General features: G+C 45.0%; 2 protein-coding genes across 5 annotated transcripts in view; one reads left to right on the forward strand and one right to left on the reverse strand.

The window, feature by feature from the left end:
* LOC310832586 (uncharacterized protein) overlaps nt 1-25,201 on the forward strand; it is a 119,370-nt gene that overhangs the window by 49,176 nt on the left and 44,993 nt on the right. The gene's annotated exons all lie outside the window — the stretch shown is intronic.
* Nucleotides 1-25,201, reverse strand: part of FLACC1 (flagellum associated containing coiled-coil domains 1) — a 33,828-nt gene that overhangs the window by 6,240 nt on the left and 2,387 nt on the right. For all 4 annotated transcript variants that reach the window (XM_083712208.1, XM_083712207.1, XM_083712209.1 and 1 more), the window contains 11 exons: nt 24,989-25,132; nt 22,235-22,289; nt 21,498-21,637; nt 20,058-20,078; nt 16,663-16,756; nt 13,258-13,319; nt 10,317-10,414; nt 8,285-8,337; nt 7,030-7,129; nt 3,958-4,061; nt 1,574-1,636 (listed from right to left, as the gene is read on the reverse strand). In XM_083712208.1, the coding sequence (XP_083568334.1) occupies nt 1,574-1,636; nt 3,958-4,061; nt 7,030-7,129; nt 8,285-8,337; nt 10,317-10,414; nt 13,258-13,319; nt 16,663-16,756; nt 20,058-20,078; nt 21,498-21,637; nt 22,235-22,289; nt 24,989-25,098 (900 nt within the window). In that variant the 5' untranslated portion in view covers nt 25,099-25,132. The remainder of the gene's footprint in view (nt 1-1,573; nt 1,637-3,957; nt 4,062-7,029; nt 7,130-8,284; nt 8,338-10,316; nt 10,415-13,257; nt 13,320-16,662; nt 16,757-20,057; nt 20,079-21,497; nt 21,638-22,234; nt 22,290-24,988; nt 25,133-25,201) is intronic.

Consider the following 25,201-nt stretch of genomic DNA (forward strand, 5'->3'; position numbering starts at 1 on the left):
CTGCACAAACTTCTAATCCCAAAATACAGACGTGCTTTTACACTTGCAAGACTGGATGTTTTGCCATCTGTGATACTTGAGGCTCGGTTCCAAAAGATCCCACCTGAGAAACGTCTTTGCCCCTGTGGAGACGGTAGCACCGAAACAGCGGCACAGGTCCTCCTGTCTTGCACTCTCTACAAAGACCTGAGGAACGAGATCATCACCCCACTCGTACTAACCACCCCAGGGCACTCAACCACTGCCACAATGTCCTTTCTTCTATCAGATCAAAATGAGCAGATAACAGCAGGTTGCTAGGCTCATAGCAGGGGCAATCAGAATAAGGGCCACTAACTGACGGCTGATTCAGGACTTTAAATTGTGCTCTTATATCAAATTTCCTTTTCTGTGGATACTGTAATGGTTTACTGTTGCTATGGCCATTGGCTAATGCGAATAAAGTTTTATCTATCTTTCACAGGGTGGTGTAAGTATACTGTATGTAGAAACTAGCCTACTGAACAAAGATGGAGGGGGGGAATGTCTTCATTGCTCTGCACCCTTTCCCATCTGGTTCTGCCCACCATTGGCTAGGGCTGCCTAAAGGGGAATAAGGACTAAGCATGCTCAGTGGTGACAGAATGTGTTGTGTCTGGGAAAGTGGGATGGGGAGGTAATGGACTGGAGTATCCTGAAATAGGGCATAACCGGCTGGCAGGATGACTGAACAGGAGCACTTCGAACGAAAACATTCCTGCAGATCCGCTTAACACAGTTGTACCTCGGAAGTGGAACGCCTTGCGGGTCGAACGTTTTGGCTCCCGAACGCCGCAAACCTGTAAGGGAGTGTTCCGGTTTGCGAACGTCCTTTGGAACCCAAACATCCGACGCGGCTTCCGATTGGTTTCCGAAGGTTTTGGAAGTCAAACGGACTTCCAGAACGGATTCCGAGATACAACTGTGCTGTTAACATCCCACACTTTTCCCAAACAGTTTCATTTTGCCCTACACATTTTATCCTCAAAGCAACCTTGCAAGGTTAGGCTGGCAGCTAATCACTCTCATGTTCATGCAGTTTGATTCAAGACTGAACAGGGATTTCAAACCCAGGTCTCTCTGGTCCTAGTCCAAAGCTTAACCACTTCACTATGATGGTTCCTGAATGTCTTGCCTGTTTTTGTTTTTTTACATAAGATTCGGTTACATTCTGTTCAAAGTGTTTACCAATAGGTAAAGGTAAAGGGACCCCTGACCATTAGGTCCAGTCTTGGCCGACTCTGGCGTTGCGGCGCTCATCTCGCTTTATTGGCCGAGGGCGCCAGCATACAGCTTCCGGGTCATGTGGCCAGCATGACGAAGCCGCTTCTGGTGAACCAGAGCAGCGCACGGAAACGCCGTTTACCTTCCCGCTGGAGTGGTACCTATTTATCTACTTGCACTTTGACGTGCTTTCGAACTGCTAGGTTGGCAGGAGCAGGGACCGAGCAATGGGAGCTCACCCCGTCGCAGAGATTCGAACTGCCGACCTTCTGATCGGCAAGTCCTAGGCTCTGTGGTTTAACCCACGGCGCCACTCGTGTCCCTTACTTGCCTCAATATGTTTTTTTAATTCAGCAATTTGATCCATGGCTTCTTGTTGCTGCTTTTGGAACTCCTGGAAAAGAAAAAAGGGATAAAAGTTACAGTAAGGAATAGTGTAGAGTAAAGCGCATCTTCAAACAACATTTACTTCTAAGTAGACTCATTATGAAACTTTGGGGGTGCCTCTACAAATACAGGTGAAATCAGGACACAGAAGCAGCCTTCAGCTGACGTAACAAAACTGGGGGGGGGGGAATGTTATTTGGGATCTAGAATGGATAAAGCAGATCTATTTAATTTATGGCAGGTTTCATACATGTACTCTTTTTTTTTTGCAATGGCTTGATGATACTAAGGATTTTTGTTAGCACTTAATATTAGGGGAGCTCGTTATTTCTAAGGCTCTCCTCACTCTGAACTAATCTGCATGCAGATCAGCACTTCACATGCCTGCGCATACAAACTTCTGCTTAAACGGTACTTGTATGATAAATCAAAATGAAAACTAAGGAGAACTGCTCAAATCCTGGAAAGATTTTCCCTTCCAAGAAAACTGAACGTCAGAGAAATTGTGCTAGCCTGTAACAACCTCTATTTCTCTATACTGTACCTCTGGCTAAGGTTGCTTCTACACCAAAACTACTACTACTACTATTATCCCACTTTATTGAAATTAATATACATACAAAGAAAAAAAATCTTAAGTTGAATTACTATAAGATGTAAATTTAAACTTCAAATTCCACTTAGATTTCCACTAAGCTAAGATCAAATAATATTACATAAAATAAAATAACATATATCAAAGTAAAATACAGTGGTACCTCAGGTTAAGTACTTAATTCGTTCCGGAGGTCCGTACTTAAGCTGAAACTGTTCTTAACCTGAAGCACTACTTTAGCTAATGGGGCCTCCTGCTGCCGCCGCGCCACCAGAGCACGATTTCTGTTCTCATCCTGAAGAAAAGTTCTTAACCTGAAGCACTATTTCTGGGTTAGCGGAGTCTGTAACCTGAAGTGTATGTAACCTGAGGTACCACTGTAAAATGATAAAATAATTGTGGACTTCCCATCATTTCCCAATATAGTTGATTTTTATTTATGATTTTGAATGTACTTATAATTATTACCTTACGGTGGTAACTTGGGTTAAGTACTTAATTTGTTCTGGAGGTCCGTTCTTAACCTGAAACTGTTCTTAACCTGAAGCACCACTTTAGCTAATGGGTCCTCCCACTGCTGCCGCGCTGCCAGAGCACGATTTCTGGTCTCATCCTGAAGCAAAGTTCTTAATCCAAGGTACTATTTCTGGGTTAGCGAAGTCTGTAACCTGAAGCGTCTGTAACTTGAAGCATATGTAACCCGAGGTACAACTGTGCTTTTAATGCACTTTCTAATACTTTCCTACAACATATTGTACCGATTTTTCTTTGTTTCTTAATATTTTACTTTTTAGTGCTGCTAAGGCACTCATTATTCACAATCAGCTGGAAGCAGAATGAGCATGGCACTATATTGTCTCGTACTGCCCTTCTGCACAGCAAGATCTGGGAGTAATATTTACTCACAACTAGGCTCCATTTAACAAAGGACCCTTGCACCATTAATTGAAAGCTTCCTCCTTTCAGGTACTGCCCCATTTAATGTCCAGTACAACATTTTCATTTTTATGTTCAGCCCCTTAAAGGTAAAGGTAAAGGGACCCCTGACCATTAGGTCCAATCGTGACCGACTCTGGGGTTGCGGCACTCATCTCGCTTTATTGGCCGAGGGAGCCGGCGTACAGCTTCTGGGTCATGTGGCCAGCATGACTAAGCCGCTTCTGGCAAACCAGAGCAGTGCACAGAAACGCTGATTACCTTCCCGCTGGAGTGGTACCTATTTATCTACTTGCACTTTGACGTGCTTTCGAACTGCTAGGTTGGCAGGAGCAGGGACCGAGCAACGGGAGCTCACCCCATCGCGGGGATTCGAATCCCCGACCTTCTGATCGGCAAGTCCTAGGCTCTGTGGTTTAACCCACAGCGCCGCCTGCGTCTCATTGTTCATAGCGATGAATCAATGAATGGGATTACTGAATGAATGGGATTAGTCCCTGTTCCCCAGAGGCTCAGGCTTTAATTATTGCTGTCCTTTCATTGAAGATCAACAACAATAACTTCGTTTTTACGGCAAAATAATACTATTGCAATATAACAGGAGTAAAGGAAGAGCATGGCAGCAACCAGTAGTTTAAGCCAGCCACTGAAGAGAATAAGAATAATTAAGGGGCAAGATATCACTAATTCCCAGGCCATATCAATAGGGAGCATTAGAAGGGGCAGGATTTGTAAGGGGAGAGTTTTCTGTTAAAGGAACAGTATCCCCACAGTGCTTAATAATAAACACCACTTACTTCTCTTTCTTTTTCATAAACTTTGCCTATTAAAAAACTGTTATTCTGAATTATTAGCTTCTGTTCTTCTATCGCCTGCTCAAACTTTTTTGTCAACGATTGCTCTGTGGATAAGATTAGATTTTTAGGTCTGCATTAACCATGTGTGTCATCAAAGCTTTATATTTCTTAGTAATAAAGTTGATGTGCTTAAAACATTGGGTGCCATTTGCTAGATGTGGGAGATTCATACAGTGGTGTCCTCTTAACAGAAGTGAGAAGGTTGGTTGCTTTTACATTAGGGATCTTTAGTGCTGCAACCACCTGGAAGCAGAATTAAAATCATGGTTCCATACGGCACTTAATATAGAGCAGTCTTCGCCATAGAAATCCAGCAGTGCCCATTTAGAGGGAAAATGTATATTTCTGCAGAAATGTCCTGTTCATAATAGGTTCCGCTTTCCCCTACAGCTGACCAGTTGTCTCCTCCTTGCCTCTTTATTTTAATGTGGCTTCTGCCACTCAGCTTTCACCTCTACAATGAGTTGCTTTGTGTTATAAGAAAAAACTTGCTCCCTTTCCCTTATGGGGTACCCAAGAGCCCGTATAGAGTCCTTATGTAGGTTCTCTATCGGTAGGAGAAAATTGTTGTTGTTGTTTAGTCATTTAGTTGTTTAGTCGTGTCCGACTTTTTGTGACCCCATGGACCAGAGCACGCCAGGCCCTCCTTCAGAATGCATAGATTGCAGGCCCTCCTTCAGATTGCAGTCCATGGGACTCTCAAGAGTCTCCTCCAGCACCAGAATTCAAAAGCATCCATTCTTCGGCAATCAGCCTTCTTTATGGTCCAGCTCTCACTTCCATACATCACTATTGGGAAAACCGTAGCTTTAACTATACAGACCTTTGTTGGCAAAGTGATGTATCTGCTTTTTAAGATGCTGTCTAGGTTTGTCATTGCTTTTCTCCCAAGAAGCAGGCGTCTTTTAATTTCGTGACTCCTGTCACCATCTGCAGTGATCATGGAGCCCAAGAAAGTAAAATCTTTCACTGCTTCCATTTCTTCCCCTTCTATTTGCCAGGAGGTGATGGGCCCAGAGGCCAATCAGACAATATTGAGAAGCAAGGCAGCTAGTAAGCCTGATCTTTATTAAATTGTTGCAACAGGGTGCTCACCCCCCACGCCCGCAGAAGAACCCAGAACATTGGAGTGCAAGCACTTATATAGACTTTTGAAATGGCCACCCTGTAGCTCAAGGCCACCCCCAATACATCATACATACATCACTGAAGGGACAGTCTACAGCAGAAAACCTGTCTGCCAGGATACCTGATAATGGTCACTGATTGCTCTTACCGGGGCATCCTGGCTATTCTTGAAGAAGAAGAAGAAGAAGAAGAAGAAGAAGAAGAAGAGGAGGAGGAGGAGGAGGAGGAGGAGGAGGAGGAGGAGGAGGAGGAGGAGGAGTTTGGATTTGATATCCCGCTTTATCACTACCCGAAGGAGTCTCAAAGCGGCTAACATTCTCCTTTCCGTTCCTCCCCCACAACAAACACTCTGTTAGGTCAGTGGGGCTGAGAGACTTCAGAGAAGTGTGACTGGCCCAAGATTACCCAGCAGCCGCATGTGGAGGAGCAAGGAAGTGAACCCGGTTCACCAGATTACGAGTCTATCGCTCTTAACCACTACACCACACTGGCTCTCATTGTGATGGTAAATACTCAGTTCCTGAATCCAGGTCACAGGCTTAGCCTATTCATACACAGAAAAGCCCTTAAGACAGGATTCGTGAGCAAAGAGACAATGGGGAGCTTTTCCCATTTCCTTCCTGCTTGCAGAGAAACATTTGAGGTCAATTTGGGAGAGTCAAAATGGTTTCAGGACTGTTTTCCTGTAGTTTCAGACATGTGGTTTATATATTTCTGTATGTGTTTGCCTGGTACATTTATGAACATTTATTTTATATCTTAGACCTTATCATTCTCTTAACACTTCCTATCCATTAACATGGACCTTCCTGAATCGGCCCTTCATTGCAATTCCTTTTCTGTTTGCAAGATGGGAGCGTAGGTGGGCCCTTAATCATCCCTTTCCTCTTCGCAGCCAAAGCAAACTCTCGTTAATTGAGATCTTGCAAAGGAAAAAAAGAGAGTTAATGAGCAATTTGCTCTGGTTCCAGAGAGGATACCAGTAATTAAAGGTTCACCCACCCATCTGACTCCACAGGGAACAGGAACATTTATCAGAATGAGCCAAGCCAAAAACACACAGAACTTTGTAAATTCAGATGAATGTGAACAGAGTTCAAACTGGACTCAGGTCAAAAGGCAAATAACTGAGGTTCAAATCGTTGCACACATGCAGAGATAAAAGGAGGTGTCGTTTTCCGTTCTGCCCTCGCATTTTTCGTTTGCAGCAGCGTTTCAATGCTGTTGCGGTTTGTCTTCTGGCAAAAGCTACATTATCTGTCTTGCTGTCTGCGGTGATGAAAGAATGTAATGCCGTCATGTTTTTCCACCCGATTCATTTCAGTGCAAAGGAAACGCAACATCAATGGTGGGGTGGGGAGTAATCAGTTACGTATCATCTGCAGACTGAAAGCAATAATGGCAGCAAATACCGTATTCACCAGATTGATTTGCATGGGCAAACGCCATTTCCCTTTCAACCCAAATACTCTGGCACTGCTATATACAATAAAGGTAAAGGGACCCCTGACCATTAGGTCCAGTCATGGCCGACTCTGGGGTTGCAGCGCTCATCTCGCTTTATTGGCCAAGGGAGCCGGCGTACAGCTTCCGGGTCATGTGGCCAGCAGGACTAAGCCGCTTCTGGCGAACCAGAGCAGCACACAGAAACGCCATTTACCTTCCCGCTGGAGCGGTACCTATTTATCTGCTTGCACTTTGACTTGCTTTCAATCTGCTAGGTTGGCAGGAGCAGGGACCGAGCAACAGGAGCTCACCCCGTCGCAGAGATTCGAACCGTCGACCTTCTGATTAGCAAGTCCTAGGCTCTGTGGTTTAACCCACAGCGCCACCCGCTATATACAATACACAATACAAATAAGATGCAACCCCTCTCGGACTCACTTTGTTGTAACAAGGCCTTCTCCCGTTCAGTCCTCTCACTCTTTTTCCATTCCGCTTGCCTTCTCAACCACTTCTCCTCCATTTCATCAGAAATACTATCCTAAAGAGAGAGAAAATGATTATTATTTTTAAATGTAGGTGCCAATTTAAAGGGGAGTCCTGACGTCCGGGCAGCCCAGGACCTCCATAAACACCCTGAGGCTTGCGTGCCGAGAGGTCACTTTGGCAGTGCTAACGCAGCGGTTTGACTTCACCCCTGGAAGTGTACTGTTGGGAAACTGTGTACGTGCAGCTACTCACACAGGGTCAATTAAGGTTTGGCAGACAGCTAGAAGGCAATCTGAAGGAGTAAGTCTGCCTGGTGATAACAGTGACATGGAGACAGCTCCCTGATTGGTCAAGCTCTCTCAAGGGAGTGATAATTAATGACCTACTAATTGGGGTGTGTTCGTTCAGTGTTCAGAGGTTCAGAGTTCTGTGTGTCAGTGAGTGCAGGAGTTGTGAGTCGTGTCAGAAAGAGCTAGCAAAAGATCCGTGTTCTGTTCCTGTAAAATAGTCCACTGTATATAATAAAACCTAACTACAAGTTCCTGGTTCCTGCTTAATCTATCCTGTCTGCCAAGTTGCCAGCTGCTTCTGTGGATTCTGCGTTTACTCTGCTAGGTCTGGCTAAGGTCCTGCAACTAGTCAGAAAGTTGCGAAACACCAATAGGTTTTGCCAATACGTACCCCATTGTCTCTCGGGAAAGACGGATGCCAACAACCAGATGGCAATTTTATACCCTCTTTTGCCTGCAAGTCTTCAAAGTACTTCAGGGGATCACTGGATATGAATCAGAAAACGGGGAAGGGGTGGCAACTGTGCAAGAGCATCTGAGGCAGCCTGATCATCCTTCCTTTTCTGTATGGGGTTCAGAAGACTCCAGACGTTGCAGATTAGTTTTGCCACTTCTGGATTACCTGTCATTGCTGAGGTAGCCAGTCAGTTGGGCTGGGACTGCAGCAACACTGGCTCTGGCCATAGACCAAGCAGCCATGAAATGCAAGATGTCTGTGACAACTGGACTGCAGTCAGTCTTTCATGAGACCAAATATGCATGCGCAAGCGCTAGGGGACAGCGCACCGTGCACCTGACAAAGCAGGCTCTCGCCCACAAAATCTTAGGCAACAAACAAACTGTTGGTCTTTAAGGCTCTTAGGAGACTTGTAGGAGTTTAGGATTACCTCAGACGGGTGGTATAATTTAAATCTTACCTGGTACACACGGAACGCATTCTTCAGATACTTGTATTCCTTCTGCATCCCAGCTAAGGGGGGAAGAGGAAAATAAAATGCTCCACACATGGAACTACCGAAATCAAACAGTTGTTTCTCAGTTGTTTTCCTGAAGGGAAATGAATTGGCTGCTTGGCCAACAACATGCCTTCCCCAGAAATTAACAGCGCCTTAGAAATACAATTGTCATGTCTGTCTGCTCACAGTCAAAGGCTTCTTCTCACCACACTCTTGGGAGAGAAGAGCAAGACCCCCAGAGGGACCAGTGATGTTCTGCCACTCTCAGAGGGAATTGCACAGCAAAAACATGGCTGCCCCCAGTGTTCACTTCTAACCATGGGGGCATTATAACTTGCCGCTTTGAGGCTTCTAGCATTAACAGACAAGGACCTGTATGTCTTGTCCCTTGTTTTTTTTAATTGGGTTTTATAAACAAGACTAATGTTATACAAACAAGTATACCAAGTTTTCTCATGTCATTTGTATATCACAAAAATAGCATACTAAATGTGGAAAAATATGTACAACATGTTTCATTATTAGTGGTCAATGTATGAGTACTTGGTTTATGAATTGGTTTAACCATTAGGAAAAAGAAGAAGGAGGAGGAGGAGGGAAGGGGGGAGTGGTGGGTGGGGTGGGGTGATTATGCTTCTGTTATTTTACTTTGTGTGTGTGAGGGGTTGTGTCAGTGTTACTTGTATGGGTTCTCTTACTATTCACTTGTTGTATTTCCTTGGTGGTGAGAGAGGTTGGGGGTGGCTTAGGGTGTGTTTGGTTGTCTTTGGGGGACTGTAGTGAGATTTATTTTTGTGTGTGAGCGGGGTGTGGGTGTGTATTTTTGAATCAGGTTTGCCAGATTGATTCATATGCTGGCAGGGATCTTGTCCCTTGTTATAGGTCTTGTTGGCCCACAATTTTTATCATAATATCTTTGATTGGTTCTGCATGGTTATTATCAACTCCTATCCTATCCTCTGTTTAAAGGCACAGAACATTCAGATCCTTCCTGCTTAACAGATAGATGATCCCAAATCAGATGTTCCTCAGCTCCTGAGATCAGGCATATCCAAAGTCCGTTTTGGGGGCCTAATCCAGCCCACCGGTCAATTTAATCTGGCCCCCTGTGGCAGTATATGTCCTGGGGTAAAATCCTAAAAAAGCTCAACAACTTTGGGGTAAAATTCTAAAAAAACACCTCAACAATTTAGCTTAACAGCTTCAATCCTAACAACTTTGCTCGCCTCTCACGTATGTCCACTTCATCAAATTTGGCCCTCTTTGAAAAAAGTTTGGGCACCCCTGGCTGAGATGTTTTAAAAAGCTGCTCTGTGGCCTTCTTGATTTTACAAAGACAGGGAAGAAGAAGAGGTGTTGTTGTCATTGTTAGGCGGCCAGGGGTCTCATTGTCAGGCTCCCTGCAGGCCTGGAACTGCCGCTCATCCCAATCGTTGTGAACCTGCCACCCTGAGGCAATTGCTTCAGTGAGCCTCATAGATGGGCTGGTCTTGACTGGTTGTACCGTATTTTTCGCTTCATAGGATGCACTTTCCCCCTCCTATAAAGTAAGGGGAAACGTGAGTGCGTCTTATGGAGTGAATGGCACTGCGCAGAGAGGGAGAACTGTGCAGCGTCCCTTCAGCGAAGCGCCTGCCCTGGCTTCTGCCTTAGCTCCTTCCAGGCAGGGGGAGCCTTCATCCCGCTGCGCTGAAGAGGCTTGGCGCAGTTATTCCAGAAGCCAGAACAGCCACATGGTATCCCAGAAGCCAGATCCCTCTTGCTGTTCTGGCTTCTGGGATTCAAAATATGTTTTTTCTTGTTTTCCTCCCCCCTAAACTAGGTGCGTCTTATCATCTGGTGCGTCCTATAGAGCGAAAAACACGGTAAATAAGAAGGAAGGTAGCTGTGGGGCTGGCTGAGGACTAGCTAAGGTTGGACCAGCCTCCCCTGCAACTAGGACTGCCGGAATACTACTGTACAGTGTAACAGGTAGTTCGGCCCCGAGTCCTACCCAGCTTCTCCTGGGCATGCGCCCTCTCGTTTCGCAGCTCTTTCTTGTACTGCTCTTCCAAGGCGTTCATCTCTGCTGCATGATGTGACTGCATCTCCCTGCAAAGACAGCGTAGCTTTTGATTAGAATTACCCAGCAAGCTGCTTTGATTAAAAGACAACAATAATGGGCTGTATGGAATGCTGTTTGTGCACAGCCTTCTCTTGCCGTAATGAGACTTCACTGCCTCTCCTCTCTTGCTACAGCCATCTGTCCAAATCTGCTCCAGGGGGTTGGAGGACCCTCTGAAGTAGACCGGGGATAGGGGAATCTTCTCAGGTCACTGTGGATTCTGCCTAATATCAGTCATGTACTACTAGTACCACTATTTGGTACTATTTGGGTGTAAAAGGTAAAGGTAAAGGGACCCCTGACCATCAGGTCCAGTCGTGGCAGACTCTGGGGTTGTGGCACTCATCTCGCATTATTGGCCAAGGGAGCCCGTGTGCAACTTCCGGGTCATGTGGCCAGCATGACTAAAATGCTTCTGACGAACCAGAGCAGCGCACAGAAACGTTGTTTACCTTCCCGCCGGAGCAGTACCTATTTATCTACTTGCACTCTGACATGCTTTCGAACTGCTAGGTTGGCAGGAGCAGGGACCGAGCAACAGGAGCTCACCCCGTCGCAGGGATTCGAACTGCTGACCTTCCGACCAGCAAGTCCTATCCTCTGTGGTTTTACCCACAGCGCCACTCGGGGAAGATTATTTGGGTGGGTGTGTTATTATTCAGTTCTAAACTGCTTTGGGAATACCGCCACTTATTCTTATTAAAAATATATATATATTTTCCTATATTACAGCTGTACAGTGTTTTGAGAATAACACCTATACCAACAGGAGCAAAACCAACATGTTTATTTATTTAATTATTCTTCCCACAGAACTTTCTGCATCACATCATCAAATCGTTACTTCAGTTGTCCTTTATTCTGCAACATGTCATTCACGCAATGGTCACAGTGGTGAGACTTTTGTACCCTCAAAGATGGAAAGATTCATCACTGCCTACCTCCATGGAGGAATGGTTTGTTAAAATCATTGGGCTTAGCTAAGACTGGCAAAGGTGACAAATTTAATGAGAATAGAAAAAGCATTGGCAATATTTAATAAAGTTTGGAAACTCCTTATAGGAAAAAGAAAACAAACGTATGGTCTCTGGGTTTGAGGATTGAAGAAAGATATTGGTTTATAGAAAGTGGAATAGTTGGATGTTATCATGGAGTGAATGTTTTGAATAATTTTCTATATATAGCTGACAGATGAAGAATCAGAAGTTCTATTTTTCCTTTTTTCCTTCCTTCCTTCCTTCCTTCCTTCCTTCCTTCCTTCCTTCCTTCCTTCCTTTCCCCTCTTTTTATTTTATTCCTTTTGGTTTGTGTTTTGATTTAATTAGGGGTTTTTAAATCTTTGATTTAAAAATTGGATATTTAATGTTAACCCTTTGTAAATTTTCTTTCAAACTTCAATAAAATCTATTGAAATAATGATGATCCTAGCATATCAGTGGTGGATTTATACCAAACTGGCTGTACATAGAAATATATTAAAAAATTAAAAAATTGTCTAGCAGCACCTTAGAGACCAACTAAGTTTGTTCTTGGTATGAGCTTTCGTGTGCATGCACACTTCTTCAGATACACTGAAACAGAAGTCACCAGACCTTTATATATAGTGAGGGGGTGTGGAGGGGTATTACTCAGAAGGGTGGTGGGAATGGGTGATTGGCTGATAGGTGTGGTAGATGTCTGTACATAATTCCACTTGGTTGGTCTTCCCCAATGTTACTACATTATTTCCGCCTGTGGAGGGAGCTCTCCCGCAATAACATTGCAAGAAAAGTTGGACCAAAAACAGAATCCGCAGCATTTGCAGCTTAAAAAATGACAGAAGTGACAGAACATGCATCAACTGGAAACAGATCAGGATGTCCACTCTGAAACTTTTGCAGGCATGAACGGTACTGAAAGAAGAATCGTGTGTAACCACCCAGATACCACTGGAAGCAGAAATCATCATGAATGCGCAATCAATAGGCTATCTGGAAGAGCCCGCAGGGGAATGGTCTGCCTTTTCGTAGGTTAAACTAGACATTACGTTAAATATTTCCTTGCATCGAATGCATGCTTTAAAAAAATGCCAATAGAATGGCAAATCAAGTTGATGGACTATGCCGAAATGGCAAAATTAACTGGTAAGCTCAGGAATCAAGAAGACAAGGAATTAAAAAAAGGGGGGGGAATGTTTATATTGTATATACAAAATCATTGTAAACAGGTCAAAACATTAGCAGGATTTTAGATACACTTGTAATGTAATAGAGCGTATAGATAACTTAGGAAGATGAAAAATTGGAGAAATACGTGTATATGTATGTAATGACTAGAATGATGATATGGTTTTATTTGTAGATGTATGCTTTTTTGTCGTTTTTTGTTTTGTTTTCCTTTCTTTTTCTTCTTTTTTTCTCTTTTTTTTGTATGTTCTGTTTTTCTTTCTTGTGTATAGTATTATTTTGGATTCAATGTTTGTAATTTTTGTCATGATTTTGCATTGATATACAGCTGAAAATAGAATTAAAGGGACCCATGGAAGGGATGGGGGGAAGTCAAGAGATTCAGAGTAATCTCGATATTTGGATTTTGCACTGTTTTATGTTGTATGTTTATATCATTAAAATAATAATAAAAAGATTAAAAAAAATAATAATAATTTAAAAACACCAATAGTGGCTGTTGTGGGCAGGGCTGATCCTTTCCTCGTCTATACTGGCCCTGGCAAAAATGGCTCTTTTTGTTACCCACCATCTGTGTCCCGGAACAGGCGAGGTTATCCAAAACAAAATGCAGAATAGCGGCTGCAAAATAAATGGATCCATCTTGCACGTAGAAATAGCCATACCTCATTTTGTTTTCGTGTTCCTCTTGCATTTCATTCCTTTTGTCTTCCATCTCTTTCTCCAACTAGGAAAAGAAAGAGACAATAACCTCTGTATAAAGGTGAACGAGGGGAGCTGCCTTTGCAAGGTACCCTCAGGTACTTTCACAGCACATAGAGTCATAGCTGTCAACTTACAGATTTGAAAATAAGGGACCAGCAGCCAAAATAAGGGATTTTAGTCAACCAGTTAAAAGGGACCAGGTAATTTTGGAGAGCAGCGCCGGTTTTTAGCCCTTCGTTTCCAGAGGTTGCTGCTCAAGACACCAGCCGATGAAACACTGCAATTAAATAACTACAAGCAGCAACCACTTTTCACGCAAAACGAAGTCCAAGCTACGAAGATGCTGCTCCAGTTCTGTATCTTTTCTCTCGTGCTCCATCTGCAGCTCTCAGTTCCATCAGGTGGGGCGGGAGGAAGGGAGGTAATATAGCGCCCAAAGTAAACCTGCAGATCAGACCATCTATGCTGGTCTACCACTACAAATCTATGGGGAAAGCCCTTGCGGTCCTTCCTCCGCTTTCCCCCTCTATGGTTAGCCCTTGGAATACCTGCCCATGCCTCCGCCTCCTCCTCTCTCTCTGAACTGCTTTCTCTATGGTTGCCCTCGCTCTCCTCTCAAGGCTCCTCAGCAATTCATAGACCATGCCAGGCTGCCCATCTCATCTGGGTCCTTCGGCGGCGCAGTTGCAGTATGGCCTAGCGGGAGCGGCAGTGACGGGCAGAGGGGAGGCCCCAGGCAGAGACGCTCAGTTCGGCGGCTGCGAGGAAGATGGTGGCGGAAGGCCCAAGACTCCCACCAGTCCCGGAGGGGAGGGATTCCTGGGGGCTGAGGCTGGTGAGAGGAGGCCGGAGGGGGGCGGGCCTGGCAGCCAAGCAACACAGTTGGAGCCTCCCTCCTCCCTGGCCGGCAGGGAGGGAGGGAGAGGAGCTGCTTCCTTTGAAACCCGGGAAATTTAAGGGACATCCATCAATAAGGGACAGCAGCGGGACATGGCGCTGGGATAAGGGACTGTCCCTCCAAATAAGGGACGCTTGACAGCTATGCATGGAGTTTGTTTCTGTGATCAAGAGGCTCAACACAAACACAGACACACACATCTTCCTGGTTCCTCCATGCCAATGAATCGTATGGCAACGTCACCTTTGCTCCAGAAATGCCAAATAAGAAATCTATTTCAACCAGCTTGACTTGCTTTTCAGAAGAAGTCTTGGCCAATGTGCTGCTCACCAGATGTTTTGGACTGCAATTCCCATCACCCCTGATCACTGGCCATGCTAGCTGGGGATTATGGGAATTGTAGGCACATAGGCTACGCCTGCGTGCATGATGGCAGAATCTTTTATAGTCTGGCATGCAAAGCATTAAGTGTTATCCTAAGTTGCTGGGTATGGGTATAGAGCAGGGGTCAGCAAACTTTTTCAGCAGGTCCACTGGCCCTCAGACCTTGTGGGGGGCAGGACTATATTTTGGGGGGAAAAAATTGTATGCCCCACAAATAACCCAGAGATTCTTTTTAAATAAAAGGACACATTCTACTCATGTAAAAACACCAGGCAGGCCCCACAAATAACCCAGAAATGCATTTTAAATAAAAGGACACTTTCTACTCATGTAAAAACACGCTGATTCCTGGGCCGTCCACGGACCGGAATTAGAAGATGATTGGGTCAGATCCGGCCCCTGGGACTTAGTTTGCCTACCCATGGTTTAGAGAGAGAAAAAACAGAGAGGCAAATGGAGAAAATTATGGGATAACGAGCCTCATATAACCAACATGTTTGGGTCTAATTAATGAATGAAAGGATTAATACCACAGCTGTTCTGCCAGCTTAGCTATGACACATCCCCTTGCTTTGGGATGAAATGGGCAATCCAGGCTATTGTTCACCCTCCAGTCTACCTGAGAAGCCCGGTGTGAAGAGGTTTGAGCTGGTTGATCCTGCAAAACTGCATGGCTCTCACCAGCCACTCTTGTGATCCTTTACTAAGAATTTTGCAACTAAGCTACCTTTTACTTTTCTGCCTGATGTATGGAAAAGCACATGTACCAGACCTTTGAAGTGTTTGTAAGTAAACCAATATTTTAACTTACCAAACTTGTGGCCTTTTCCTACGCTGAGGAAAGAGGGAAATTTTGGAACGTACTTGAAAGGGCATACTAAAATTTAGGTCTAATAACCTATATTTCTGTGCTTTACTTTGCTACGTATTTTGTGACTTTAAATCTCTGCTGGGGTTCTCTCACCAAATAGTACTTGCCCTTAACTTGGATCTTGGCATTCAATGAATTCTACTTTCTTTCTTTTTGCACCAACAAAAATTACAGTGGTTTTATATACATTGATGCTTTAACACAGCAATTGCTATCCTTCAGCAATTGCTATCCTTCACATTGGGAGAGCCAGTGTGGTGTAGTGGTTAAGAGCGGTAGTCTCGTAATCCTGGGGAACCGGGTTCGCGTCTCCGCTCCTCCACATGCAGCTGCTGGGTGACCTTGGGCCAGTCGCACTTCTTTGAAGTCTCTCAGCCCCACTCACCTCACAGAGTGTTTGTTGTGGGGGAGGAAGGGAAAGGAGAATGTTAGCCGCTTTGAGACTCCTTAAAGGGAGTGAAAGGCGGGATATCAAATCCAAACTCTTCTTCTTCTTCTTCTTCAGGCTGAGGGCCATGTCGACCCATGGTCAAACCTGGAGAGATCATTCAAACCATTCTGCTATCTCATTACAGTATATAGACTCCAACTTAAGAGGGTCCTTCATGGATCTGATGAAAAGAAGACTACTCTCCGAAAACTTATGTCCTTAATGGAGGATTCTAGTACAGTGGTACCTCGGGTTAAGTACTTACAGTGGTACCTCGGGTTACATATGCTTCAGGTTACATACGCTTTAGGTTACAGACTCTGCTAACCCAGAAATAGTGCTTCAGGTTAAGAACTTTGCTTCAGGATGAGAACAGAAATTGTGCTCTGGCGGCGCGGCGGCAGCAGGAGGCCCCATTAGCCAAAGTGGTGCTTCAGGTTAAGAACAGTTTCAGGTTAAGTACGGACCTCCGGAACGAATTAAGTACTTAACCTGAGGTACCACTGTAATTCGTTCCGGAGGTCCGTTCTTAACCTGAAACTGTTCTTAACCTGAAGCACCACTTTAGCTAATGGGGCCTCCTGCTGCTGTCACGCTGCTGGAGCACAATTTCTGTTCTCATCCCAAAGCAAAATTCTTAACCCGAGGTACTATTTCTGGGTTAGCGGAGTCTGTAACCTGAAGCGTATGTAACCTGAAGCGTATGTAAACCGAGGTACCACTGTACAAGGCTACATTTTCTAAGTTTCCAAGAGCAGGACCCCCAAATGAAAATGACTCACCTGTTTGTGGCTAGCTTGGTGGTCTCGGCGCAATTGCTCCATTATAGCTGTGAGCTCAGCAGTCTGTTCCACCAAGTCACCTATAATGTCCTCCCTGCAAGACCAACACTTTATCTGTACAGCGAAACTTGCTGGTTGGCAAATCTCATCATGTCGGAAGGATCAAGAGTAGGAAAATCAATAAGTGCAACTAAAAAGGTTTATAGGATTCCCTTATCTGTTTGGCAGTCGGGGTTGAGGAGGTGGTGGGGCCGAGGGGGTTTGCTGTCTGCACCAAGTTAAAACAGAGAGGGAAAAGAAACTGGTGCCTCTACACCCTCTGTCTTATGTGGGGAGAGAAGGAAGTAAGTTTGGACGAAGTTTAAAGATAGGCTTTCCTTGTTCACAATGGAAGAGTCATTTCTCTCCCTCTTTTCTATATGACTGCAAATGCTATTTTGAAGTTTCTGTGAGTCTAATCTCTTCTCTTTGCCTGGAAGGGATCAGTGCTGGTGGGACCCTATGTCAGCGCAGCACAGTATACCCCAGGTGATGGAAGGCAGAGGAGCTTTGTCCCGTTCAGATTTTAAATCAAAGCTAAGCTTCATCCTTTCCTAATTGCAACGATGCTACAGAAGTTCAGAGCATCAAACCAAAGCATGTCAATGGGTAGCAGTCTCAGGATTATCCTCTAGCAAACAGGCTATTGGCTTTGAGGTGGTTCCCTCACTGCGAGAAGCCAAGTTACAGGGAACCAGGCAAAGGGCCTTCTCGGTAGTGGCGCCCGCCCTGTGGAACGCCCTCCCACCAGATGTCAAAGACAACAACAACTACCAGACCTTTAGAAGACATCTGAAGGCAGCCCTGTTTAGGGAAGCTTTTAATGTTTGATGTATCACAGAATTTTAATATTCTTTTGGAAGCCGCCCAGAGTGGCTGGGGAAACCCAGCCAGATGGGCGGGGTATAAATAATAAATTATTATTATTATTATTATTATTTGGCTCTTGCCTTGGGCAAGGCTTGTGTGGGTTTCAAGGTGGAAGGAGCAAGCGGACAAACAAAATGTTCAGCAAACGCACTCCTCTCCCGCTGCTCCAGCAGATCCACACCGCATATATTTAAAGCACACCCAACACACTTTTGAAGTCCAAGATTCCCCCGCAAAAGAATTATGGGAACAGTAGTTTGTTACAGGTGTTGGGTGTGGCAGCCCACTGAGGGGAAAACTACAGTTCCCAGCATTATTTGTCATTTGCTTCAAATGTGCATTGGATGTGCTTTAAATGTATGCGATAGGTATTTGGAATGTTAACATTGAAGCAGGTATCACTGGCTTATACGACACAGGGCTGTGAGAAATATAAAGGTATCGGTTGCCTGAGGCGTACACTCACCTGGCAGAAATTTATAAATATTTTTATGAATATTTATCTGTAACTATTATCTATAAAAGGGACGCAGGTGGCGCTGTGGGTTAAACCACAGAGCCTAGGACTTGCCGATCAGAAGGTCGGCAGTTCGAATCCCCACAACGGAGTGAGCTCCCGTTGCTCGGTCCCTGCTACTGCCAACCTAGCAGTTCAAAAACATGTCAAAGTGCAAGTAGATAAATAGGTACCGCTCCAGCGGGAAGGTAAACGGCATTTCCGTGCACTACTCTGGTTTGCCAGAAGCGGCTTAGTCATGCTGGCCACATGACCCGGAAGCTGTACGCCGGCTCCCTCGGCCAATAAAGCGAGATGAGCGCTGCAATCCCAGAGTCGGTCACGACTGGACCTAATGGTCAGGGGTCCCTTTACCTTTATTACCTATAAAACAAACATGTATGCGCACACACATACATTGTTAACAGTGAGCCTAAAAGCCATGAAACAGAACAGGCATAGCAAACCTCAAATGTATAGAAGACTGGCACAACAACTATTCACAACATTAGTAACCGGCGATGCAATGGTCCTATAATTGCTTGGCTAAAAACAACCTTCTTGGGAGAGAATCCCAGTCTAGTTTAAGTGCCAAACAAACCAAATTGCATTCAATAAAACACTAAGGTCCACGCAAAGATTTCTCCTTCTGCAAGGGGAAGTTCTCTGCCTTTCCTTGCACTGCATGCTCCCTAAATCTGATTTGGGGTTCCCCCCAATGCTCCAGGGCAGATTTGGGGGTGAGGGAAAATTCCAGCACAACACCTTATTTTTCACTCTACAAGACGCACCAGACCACAAGACGCACCTAGTTTTTGGAGGAGGAAAACAATAAAAAAAATATTCTGAATCTCAGAAGCCAGAACAGCAAGAGGGATCGCTGCACAGTGAAAGCAACAATCCCTCTTGCTGTTCTGGCTTCTGGGATAGCTGCGCAGCCTGCATTCGCTCCGTAAGACGCACACACATTTCCCCTTACTTTTTAGGAGGGAAAAAGTGAGTCTTATAAAGCAAAAAATATGGTAATTCTAAGGAAAGGTGCAGAAGGGGCGGTGTCACAGCCACTCTCCCAGTACAGCTGTTGCTGCTGCTGCCCTGGACAGGGCAGGGCAGGGAGGTCAGTGCTGCACAGGGACACTGGTGAGAATGCTGGATTGGGTCCGTCAGTGCACCTGACCTCAATGGTGCCCTGCTCCATCCAGGTATGTGGCAGCAGCGCCAGAGTCTGGAGGGCAGTACCGCTGCACCATTCCAGCCTTCCCTGCAGAGGAGCAAAATATCTGTTAAATACTGGTCCGAAATGTTTTTAGGAGAGAGCACAGCTTCATTTGTGAATTTAAAATACAAATACCAATGGAATGAATATGGGCTCTCCTAAAAAATGAAGCATCACAAGCTTAGCAGAGAAAATACTTGTGATAGGTAATTCATATTTAGCAGGGCAATCAAACCAGGGGACTGCAATGTTCAGCGTTCTTCTTTTCATAGCTATAGGGGGGCAGTCAGTGATGAAACCCTGCAATGCCCTGCCAGTAGGGAGATATCTAAGGCTGACTGTCAGACTGGTAAGCACGGTTTCTTCCCAGTATGCGTCAAATACTCCACATAGAGGAGCAAAAGCGAAAACACTGAACACCCCCGAAGAAAATCCACTGCAGACAATTAGTACTCCAGAGCAAGGGTGTGTGTTTGTGTGTGTGTGAGAGCTAAACGAGCGTAAAGCTAAACCAGTAGTGTCAAATTGAACAGGGCCTCAGGCCTTCCTCCTGACAATAATTCTTGTTGCCAGGGTAACCATGTGCAGTGACTTACTGAGCCACAATACATCTTGCAAGTTCCTGTCAAAGCAATATCCTGGAAGAAGGGGTGGCACTGAAGTGGGGGAAGGAAACCGGGAGGATGGTATCTTAAGCAACAATTGTTACTGTAATGCACAAAAAGGAAGCTGAGGTGAGGGGGTTGTGTGAGGGGCGGGTAGATTGGTACTTACGTTTCAAGCTTAGGTGGAAAACTGCAAAGAAGGTTAAAAGGCAGAGAGAGAGAGAGAGAGAGAGAGAGAGAGAGAGAGAGAGAGAGAGAGATGCTGTTAAGTCACCACTACTAAACATTCTCATTTCAAAATAGATGTATCAACGCCAAAGGAATGATCTACACAGTACTGTGTACGAGTTACAAACTGAATTCTGCTTGTTCCGAAGCCTTTGCAAGTCACCTGTCTGGATGCAGATGACGTACGCAGAAATTAGATTCACTGCATCCCAGTGACGAACATAGCGAAGAGCCACACAGGACGCAATGCATCATGACGTGTGTCTTCAGGTGGCTAAACTGAGGACCTTCAATAGACTTTCTGGACACAGGTACAAAGATAACATGTGTGTGTGTTTGTGAAGGCACAACTCTCACCAACAAGGATGTATGGAAAATTTGGTTTGGTCCACATTTTAATGCGTATCTACTTTGTTATGTAGTGAAGTTTCACCCTGGGCCAGCAGGGGGATACTGTATATAGTTTTCACTCAGGTCTGTAGATAGTTTTCACTCAGGTCCACGTCAATTATTTTAGGCGGGAACTCTGGGCTGTTGTTGCTACAATGTTGACAGCCGGCTGCCTATAAAAGCAGGCCGGCTGAGCTGTTTGCAGTCAGTTCTATTCCAGCTTACAAAATAAAGAGCTACTTGGAGAAGTCGCTGTGTCGTCTACTATGTCAACCCACAACTTAACATACTTAATTCACACTTCCTAAAGCGATACGCAAACTGAAACACAACCAAAAAGGTGCCATACATTAGAGGAAAGTGCATATGTCAGTGGAAATAAAGATACGGCGATGCATTATATGAGGGGGAAACACATGAAGAAAACGAGGAACCGAGAGAAACCATTATTAACAAACTTGTTGACATTTGTAGTAGGCTCAAAAGGCATTAGCTGGTGGAACTGTATCACCACATGATGCCTCCACACGTAAAGGAACGAGAAGAAATTTGTGTGAACGTTGCCTGCATTTGGCAAGCATTTAACTCCCTTGCTAGGTTGAAGGAAATGCAACACGTCTACAAATACCCTGCATGACCAATGTGAAAATTGCCTTACATAAATGTTGTTACTGATTCTTTACACACTTGTGGAGCAGAGGAGGCTGGTCCATTATGGGGTGTGGGCACTGCCCCACCAACCTCAGTCTGCCTTTCAGCCAGCTGGTAACCCACCCACCCCCTCTTACAAGCAGTCTAGGGGGTAGCCCTGGCTGCCAGCTTCCTTTGTCTTGCCCTCCATTTAGCCCTTGAACTCAGCAGGCAGAAAGCAGAGCAAGCTGGAATTACTGTAATTGACTCCACCTGTCATTGACCTCCAGCCAACACTGCTGCATCATATATTCTCAAGTCCTCAAGTCAGGAAGAACGCTAGTTACTTGTGTAAGATTACCTGAGCACAGGGGGCTTGGCAACTTCCTCATCAGGCTTCTTCTTCTCAAAGAATTCCTCGCCCAGCGTGACACTGATATGATCCTTACTGTGAGACACGGTAAAGCCAGGAGTGATCTCATCTTCAATCTCCTTTGATATCTGGGGTTAAAACAAAAGGGACTGCACTCTGTGGAATCCTAGCATTTAAAATCCAGTGACCCTCAAACTGACAGATGCATTTATTTATTTTTAAGTAAAGCACCATATTCTCAAGGGCGTTGCGTTTGTGCTACACAAAGGAGGTACACAGAACAAGGAGTTGGGTGCCTTTTATTGGAGCAAAACTTTTCAGTTAAGCAGTTCTCAGCCTCAAGGCTGGACTCCTTTCCTCTAGAAATCCATCTAAGGCCTAGCCCAAATACATTTTAGAGAGCTGCAAAATTTCTTTTTTACTGGAAGAAAGGAGAGCCCACTGAAAATCCCATCAATGGGCACTGACAACAGAGAGTGAACTTCACTCTGGATTTTGGATCTAAAATATCTTCCTCAACTATAAACAGAATGGACTCTGAGTAGACATTAATATAAGTTGTATATAATATAACTGAACAGTATGGAAACAGAGTTTGGGGTCTTTGAACTATGAAGACTCCTCCAAAATCAAAACTTATCTTTCTTACTTAACAAGGTTGTTGCAAAGAGGAAGGAAATAAGATCGCAAATTAAAAAAGGGAAGAAATGTTTTGTTCTACTCACATCTCGAGGCTCCCTGCTTCTTAGTGGTTGTGCGTTAGGTCTGCAAATTTTCAGCCTGAAACAAGACAATGATGTGACTTGTAAAAATACCCCTTTCCCTATCCCATTAAAAACAGGATCCATGAGTTTCTCTTATACACAGGTGGAATGAACGTTTATTTCTGAAAGTTACATCTTCTCACATAAGATAGTAATTATTTTTTATATGAATGCATATAAAGTTACACTTTGATAACTGGATTTCTGTCCACAGCAGCAGGGAAGGCATGTTGCTTCTCAAGCTTTTAAAAGCTTGACAACTGAGTCGTCTGAAGAATTTTCCTTGTAGCAATTTGGTTGACTGATCCATCATCCTCTTTCAAATAAATAGCTGCCAGTTTGTACAATGATTCCATTCGACATTTGCTTATAATTGCTTTGCATTTTGCAGAAGAGCTATAGCACTGCTTGTCGCTTTCAATCCATTGATGTTACCTGTTCTTCAGCTAAGCAGGATTACAGTGTTTATACACTGGATTCCTTCTGCTTCTGCTTCTCTCATGGCAGCAAGCACGTGCAACAGGAGACTACGGGAATAGTTTGGTTTGTAATAAAGGTAAAGGGTAAAGGGACCCCTGGCCATTAGGTCCAGTTGTGACCAACTCTGGTGTTGCGGTGCTCATCTCGCTTTATTGGCCGAGGGAGCCGGCGTACAGCTTCTGGGTCATGTGGCCAGCATGACTAAGCCGCTTCTGGCGAACCAGAGCAGCGCACAGAAACGCCGTTTACCTTCCCGCTGGAGTGGTACCTATTTATCTACTTGCACTTTGATGTGATTTCGAACTGCTAGGTTGGCAGGAGCAGGGACCAAGCAACAGGAGCTCACCCCGTTGCGGGGATTCGAACCGCCAACCTTCTGATCGGCAAGTCCTAGGCTCTCTGGTTTTGTAATACTGTACTGTAAAATACAATGGAAGCAATCCAGAGATACCTGGAAGCTTGCCCACAACATCCACTCATTTGAAGGATTTCACAACTGTCGTTTGGGGGAAATGCGGTTTCGTTTTTTGTGTTGCCTTGCTATATGAGTACTGTGAGTTTGTGCACATGTGAAGGTTTTAGCCTTCCTATCCAAACCACTACGGAGCACCCTAACTGGGCAGAAAAGGCAGGATATGAATTATATTAAAATATAAAAATAAATCTTATTATGGAGGCATCTACATAACATGAGAGCATGGGGAGAGCACTGCTGGGCCAGTTCAGCACCTTGTTTTTGCAGTGGCAAAGTAGATGCAGCTGGGACTAATGGAGCAAGAATGGGGTGGGAGTGAGGAGCCCCAGTGTCTGCGGGGAGGAGAGGAGAGGAGAGGAGGGGAAGGCCCTTCTGGACTCCCTTCCCTGCAAAAATCCTGCAAAAATCCATGATGGGGAGAAGCCGAAGTCACCTGAGCATCGTTCCGGTGACATTTAAAAAGACAGCATGATAGTGACATTACTGGCATCTTCTTGGCTTCCGCCAGCCACACACGAGTGAGCCTAAGAACACGTTCCTAAGGCAGTAAGAAGGAAGAGAGACAAGATATTTACCCCTGACCTCCTCTCTCCTTAGAGCAGCCTTCTAGGCTTCAGTGAGCTAGGTCAGAGCATCATCATTCCTATTAGCAAATTAGGAGAAGCAGGTGGAGTAACAAAGAACAAATGACAAATATTTACGTGCCGATTGATTTTTAAAAAACATTTCTTAAGCGCCTTTCTGTAGGATACGCAAGACGATGGACAGAAGAAAACAAACATGTACCGTATTTTTCGCTGTATAGGACGCACCAGACAATAAGATGCACCTAGTTTTGGGGGGAGGAAAACAAGAAAAAAAATATTCTGAATCCCAGAAGCCAGAACAGCAAGAGGGATCTGGCTTCAGGGATAGCCTCTTGCTGCCCTGGCTTCTGGGATAGCTGCTGAAGCCTCTCCTGGGCAGCAGGATGAAGGCTCCCCCTGGCCGGAAGAGGCTGCTGCCCTCTGTCCCCCACCTCCCGCAAGAGCCGCACACCCTTTAAAGGGACTTGGGGGCTTTTCTGGGAGGTGGGGGAAGGGACAGAGCCCCGCGCTGCACAGCACTCCCTCTCCCTGTTCTGGCTTCTGGCTTAGCCGCGCAGCCTGCATTTGCTCCATAACACACACACACACACATTTTCCCTTACTTTTTAGGAGGGGAAAAGTGTGTCTTATAGAGCAAAAAATACGGTAAATCATTGCAAAATCTGAAAGGAACACCACAAGGGTTTTAGCTCAATGGCAGACCCTAGTTTTAGGCTGCAGGAAATCCTAGTTTCCATTTCCAGCATCTTGTGGAATGGATGGGGGAGACTCCTGCCTGAAATCTTGGGAGAGTCGTTGACAGTCAGCATTTGTGGTGGATTCTTTCTGCTTCAGTTTGTTCTGCGATGCTTCACCAATGCTGTCCAGAGGGGCTACAGTACAACAAATGCACAACTAAGTAAACCAGAACATTTGTGGCACAAAGAGTTACTGGATTTCAGCACAAAGTTATGGGAAATGCATTGACGAAAGACAAAGCAGTGTGGAGGCCTTAGAGCTTTTGCAGGTGCCAACCGTATTGTGTATGACCTGCCCCGACAGCATAATGAGCACAGATCATCATGAATACGCAATAAAAAGGATGCCCATTTCAGATGGGACAGACTCTGAGTTTGCTATTAAACCGAGTGATACTATTGCTTCTCCACCAATGTTGAACACTTCCCCTCTTACTTGGGCTTCTGAGACAGCGTGCCTGCCTTAGCTCTGTCGAGTCTTTTGTATCCTGTCTTCCAAGGATCCCAGCAGGGGCAGTACAAGGTCTGGGACTGGAGCTGGGACATGTCTGCTGTTCTTGGGGCTTCTGCAATCAAAACCCTGTAGATGGGGAGGCAAAATGGAACATCAGAGACAGACTGCTTTATGTGTGCTTCCAAGGGAAGGGAG

This window comes from Podarcis gaigeae (assembly GCF_964106915.1).
Source record: "Podarcis gaigeae genome assembly, chromosome: 1".
NCBI classification, from domain to species: Eukaryota; Metazoa; Chordata; class Lepidosauria; order Squamata; family Lacertidae; genus Podarcis; species Podarcis gaigeae.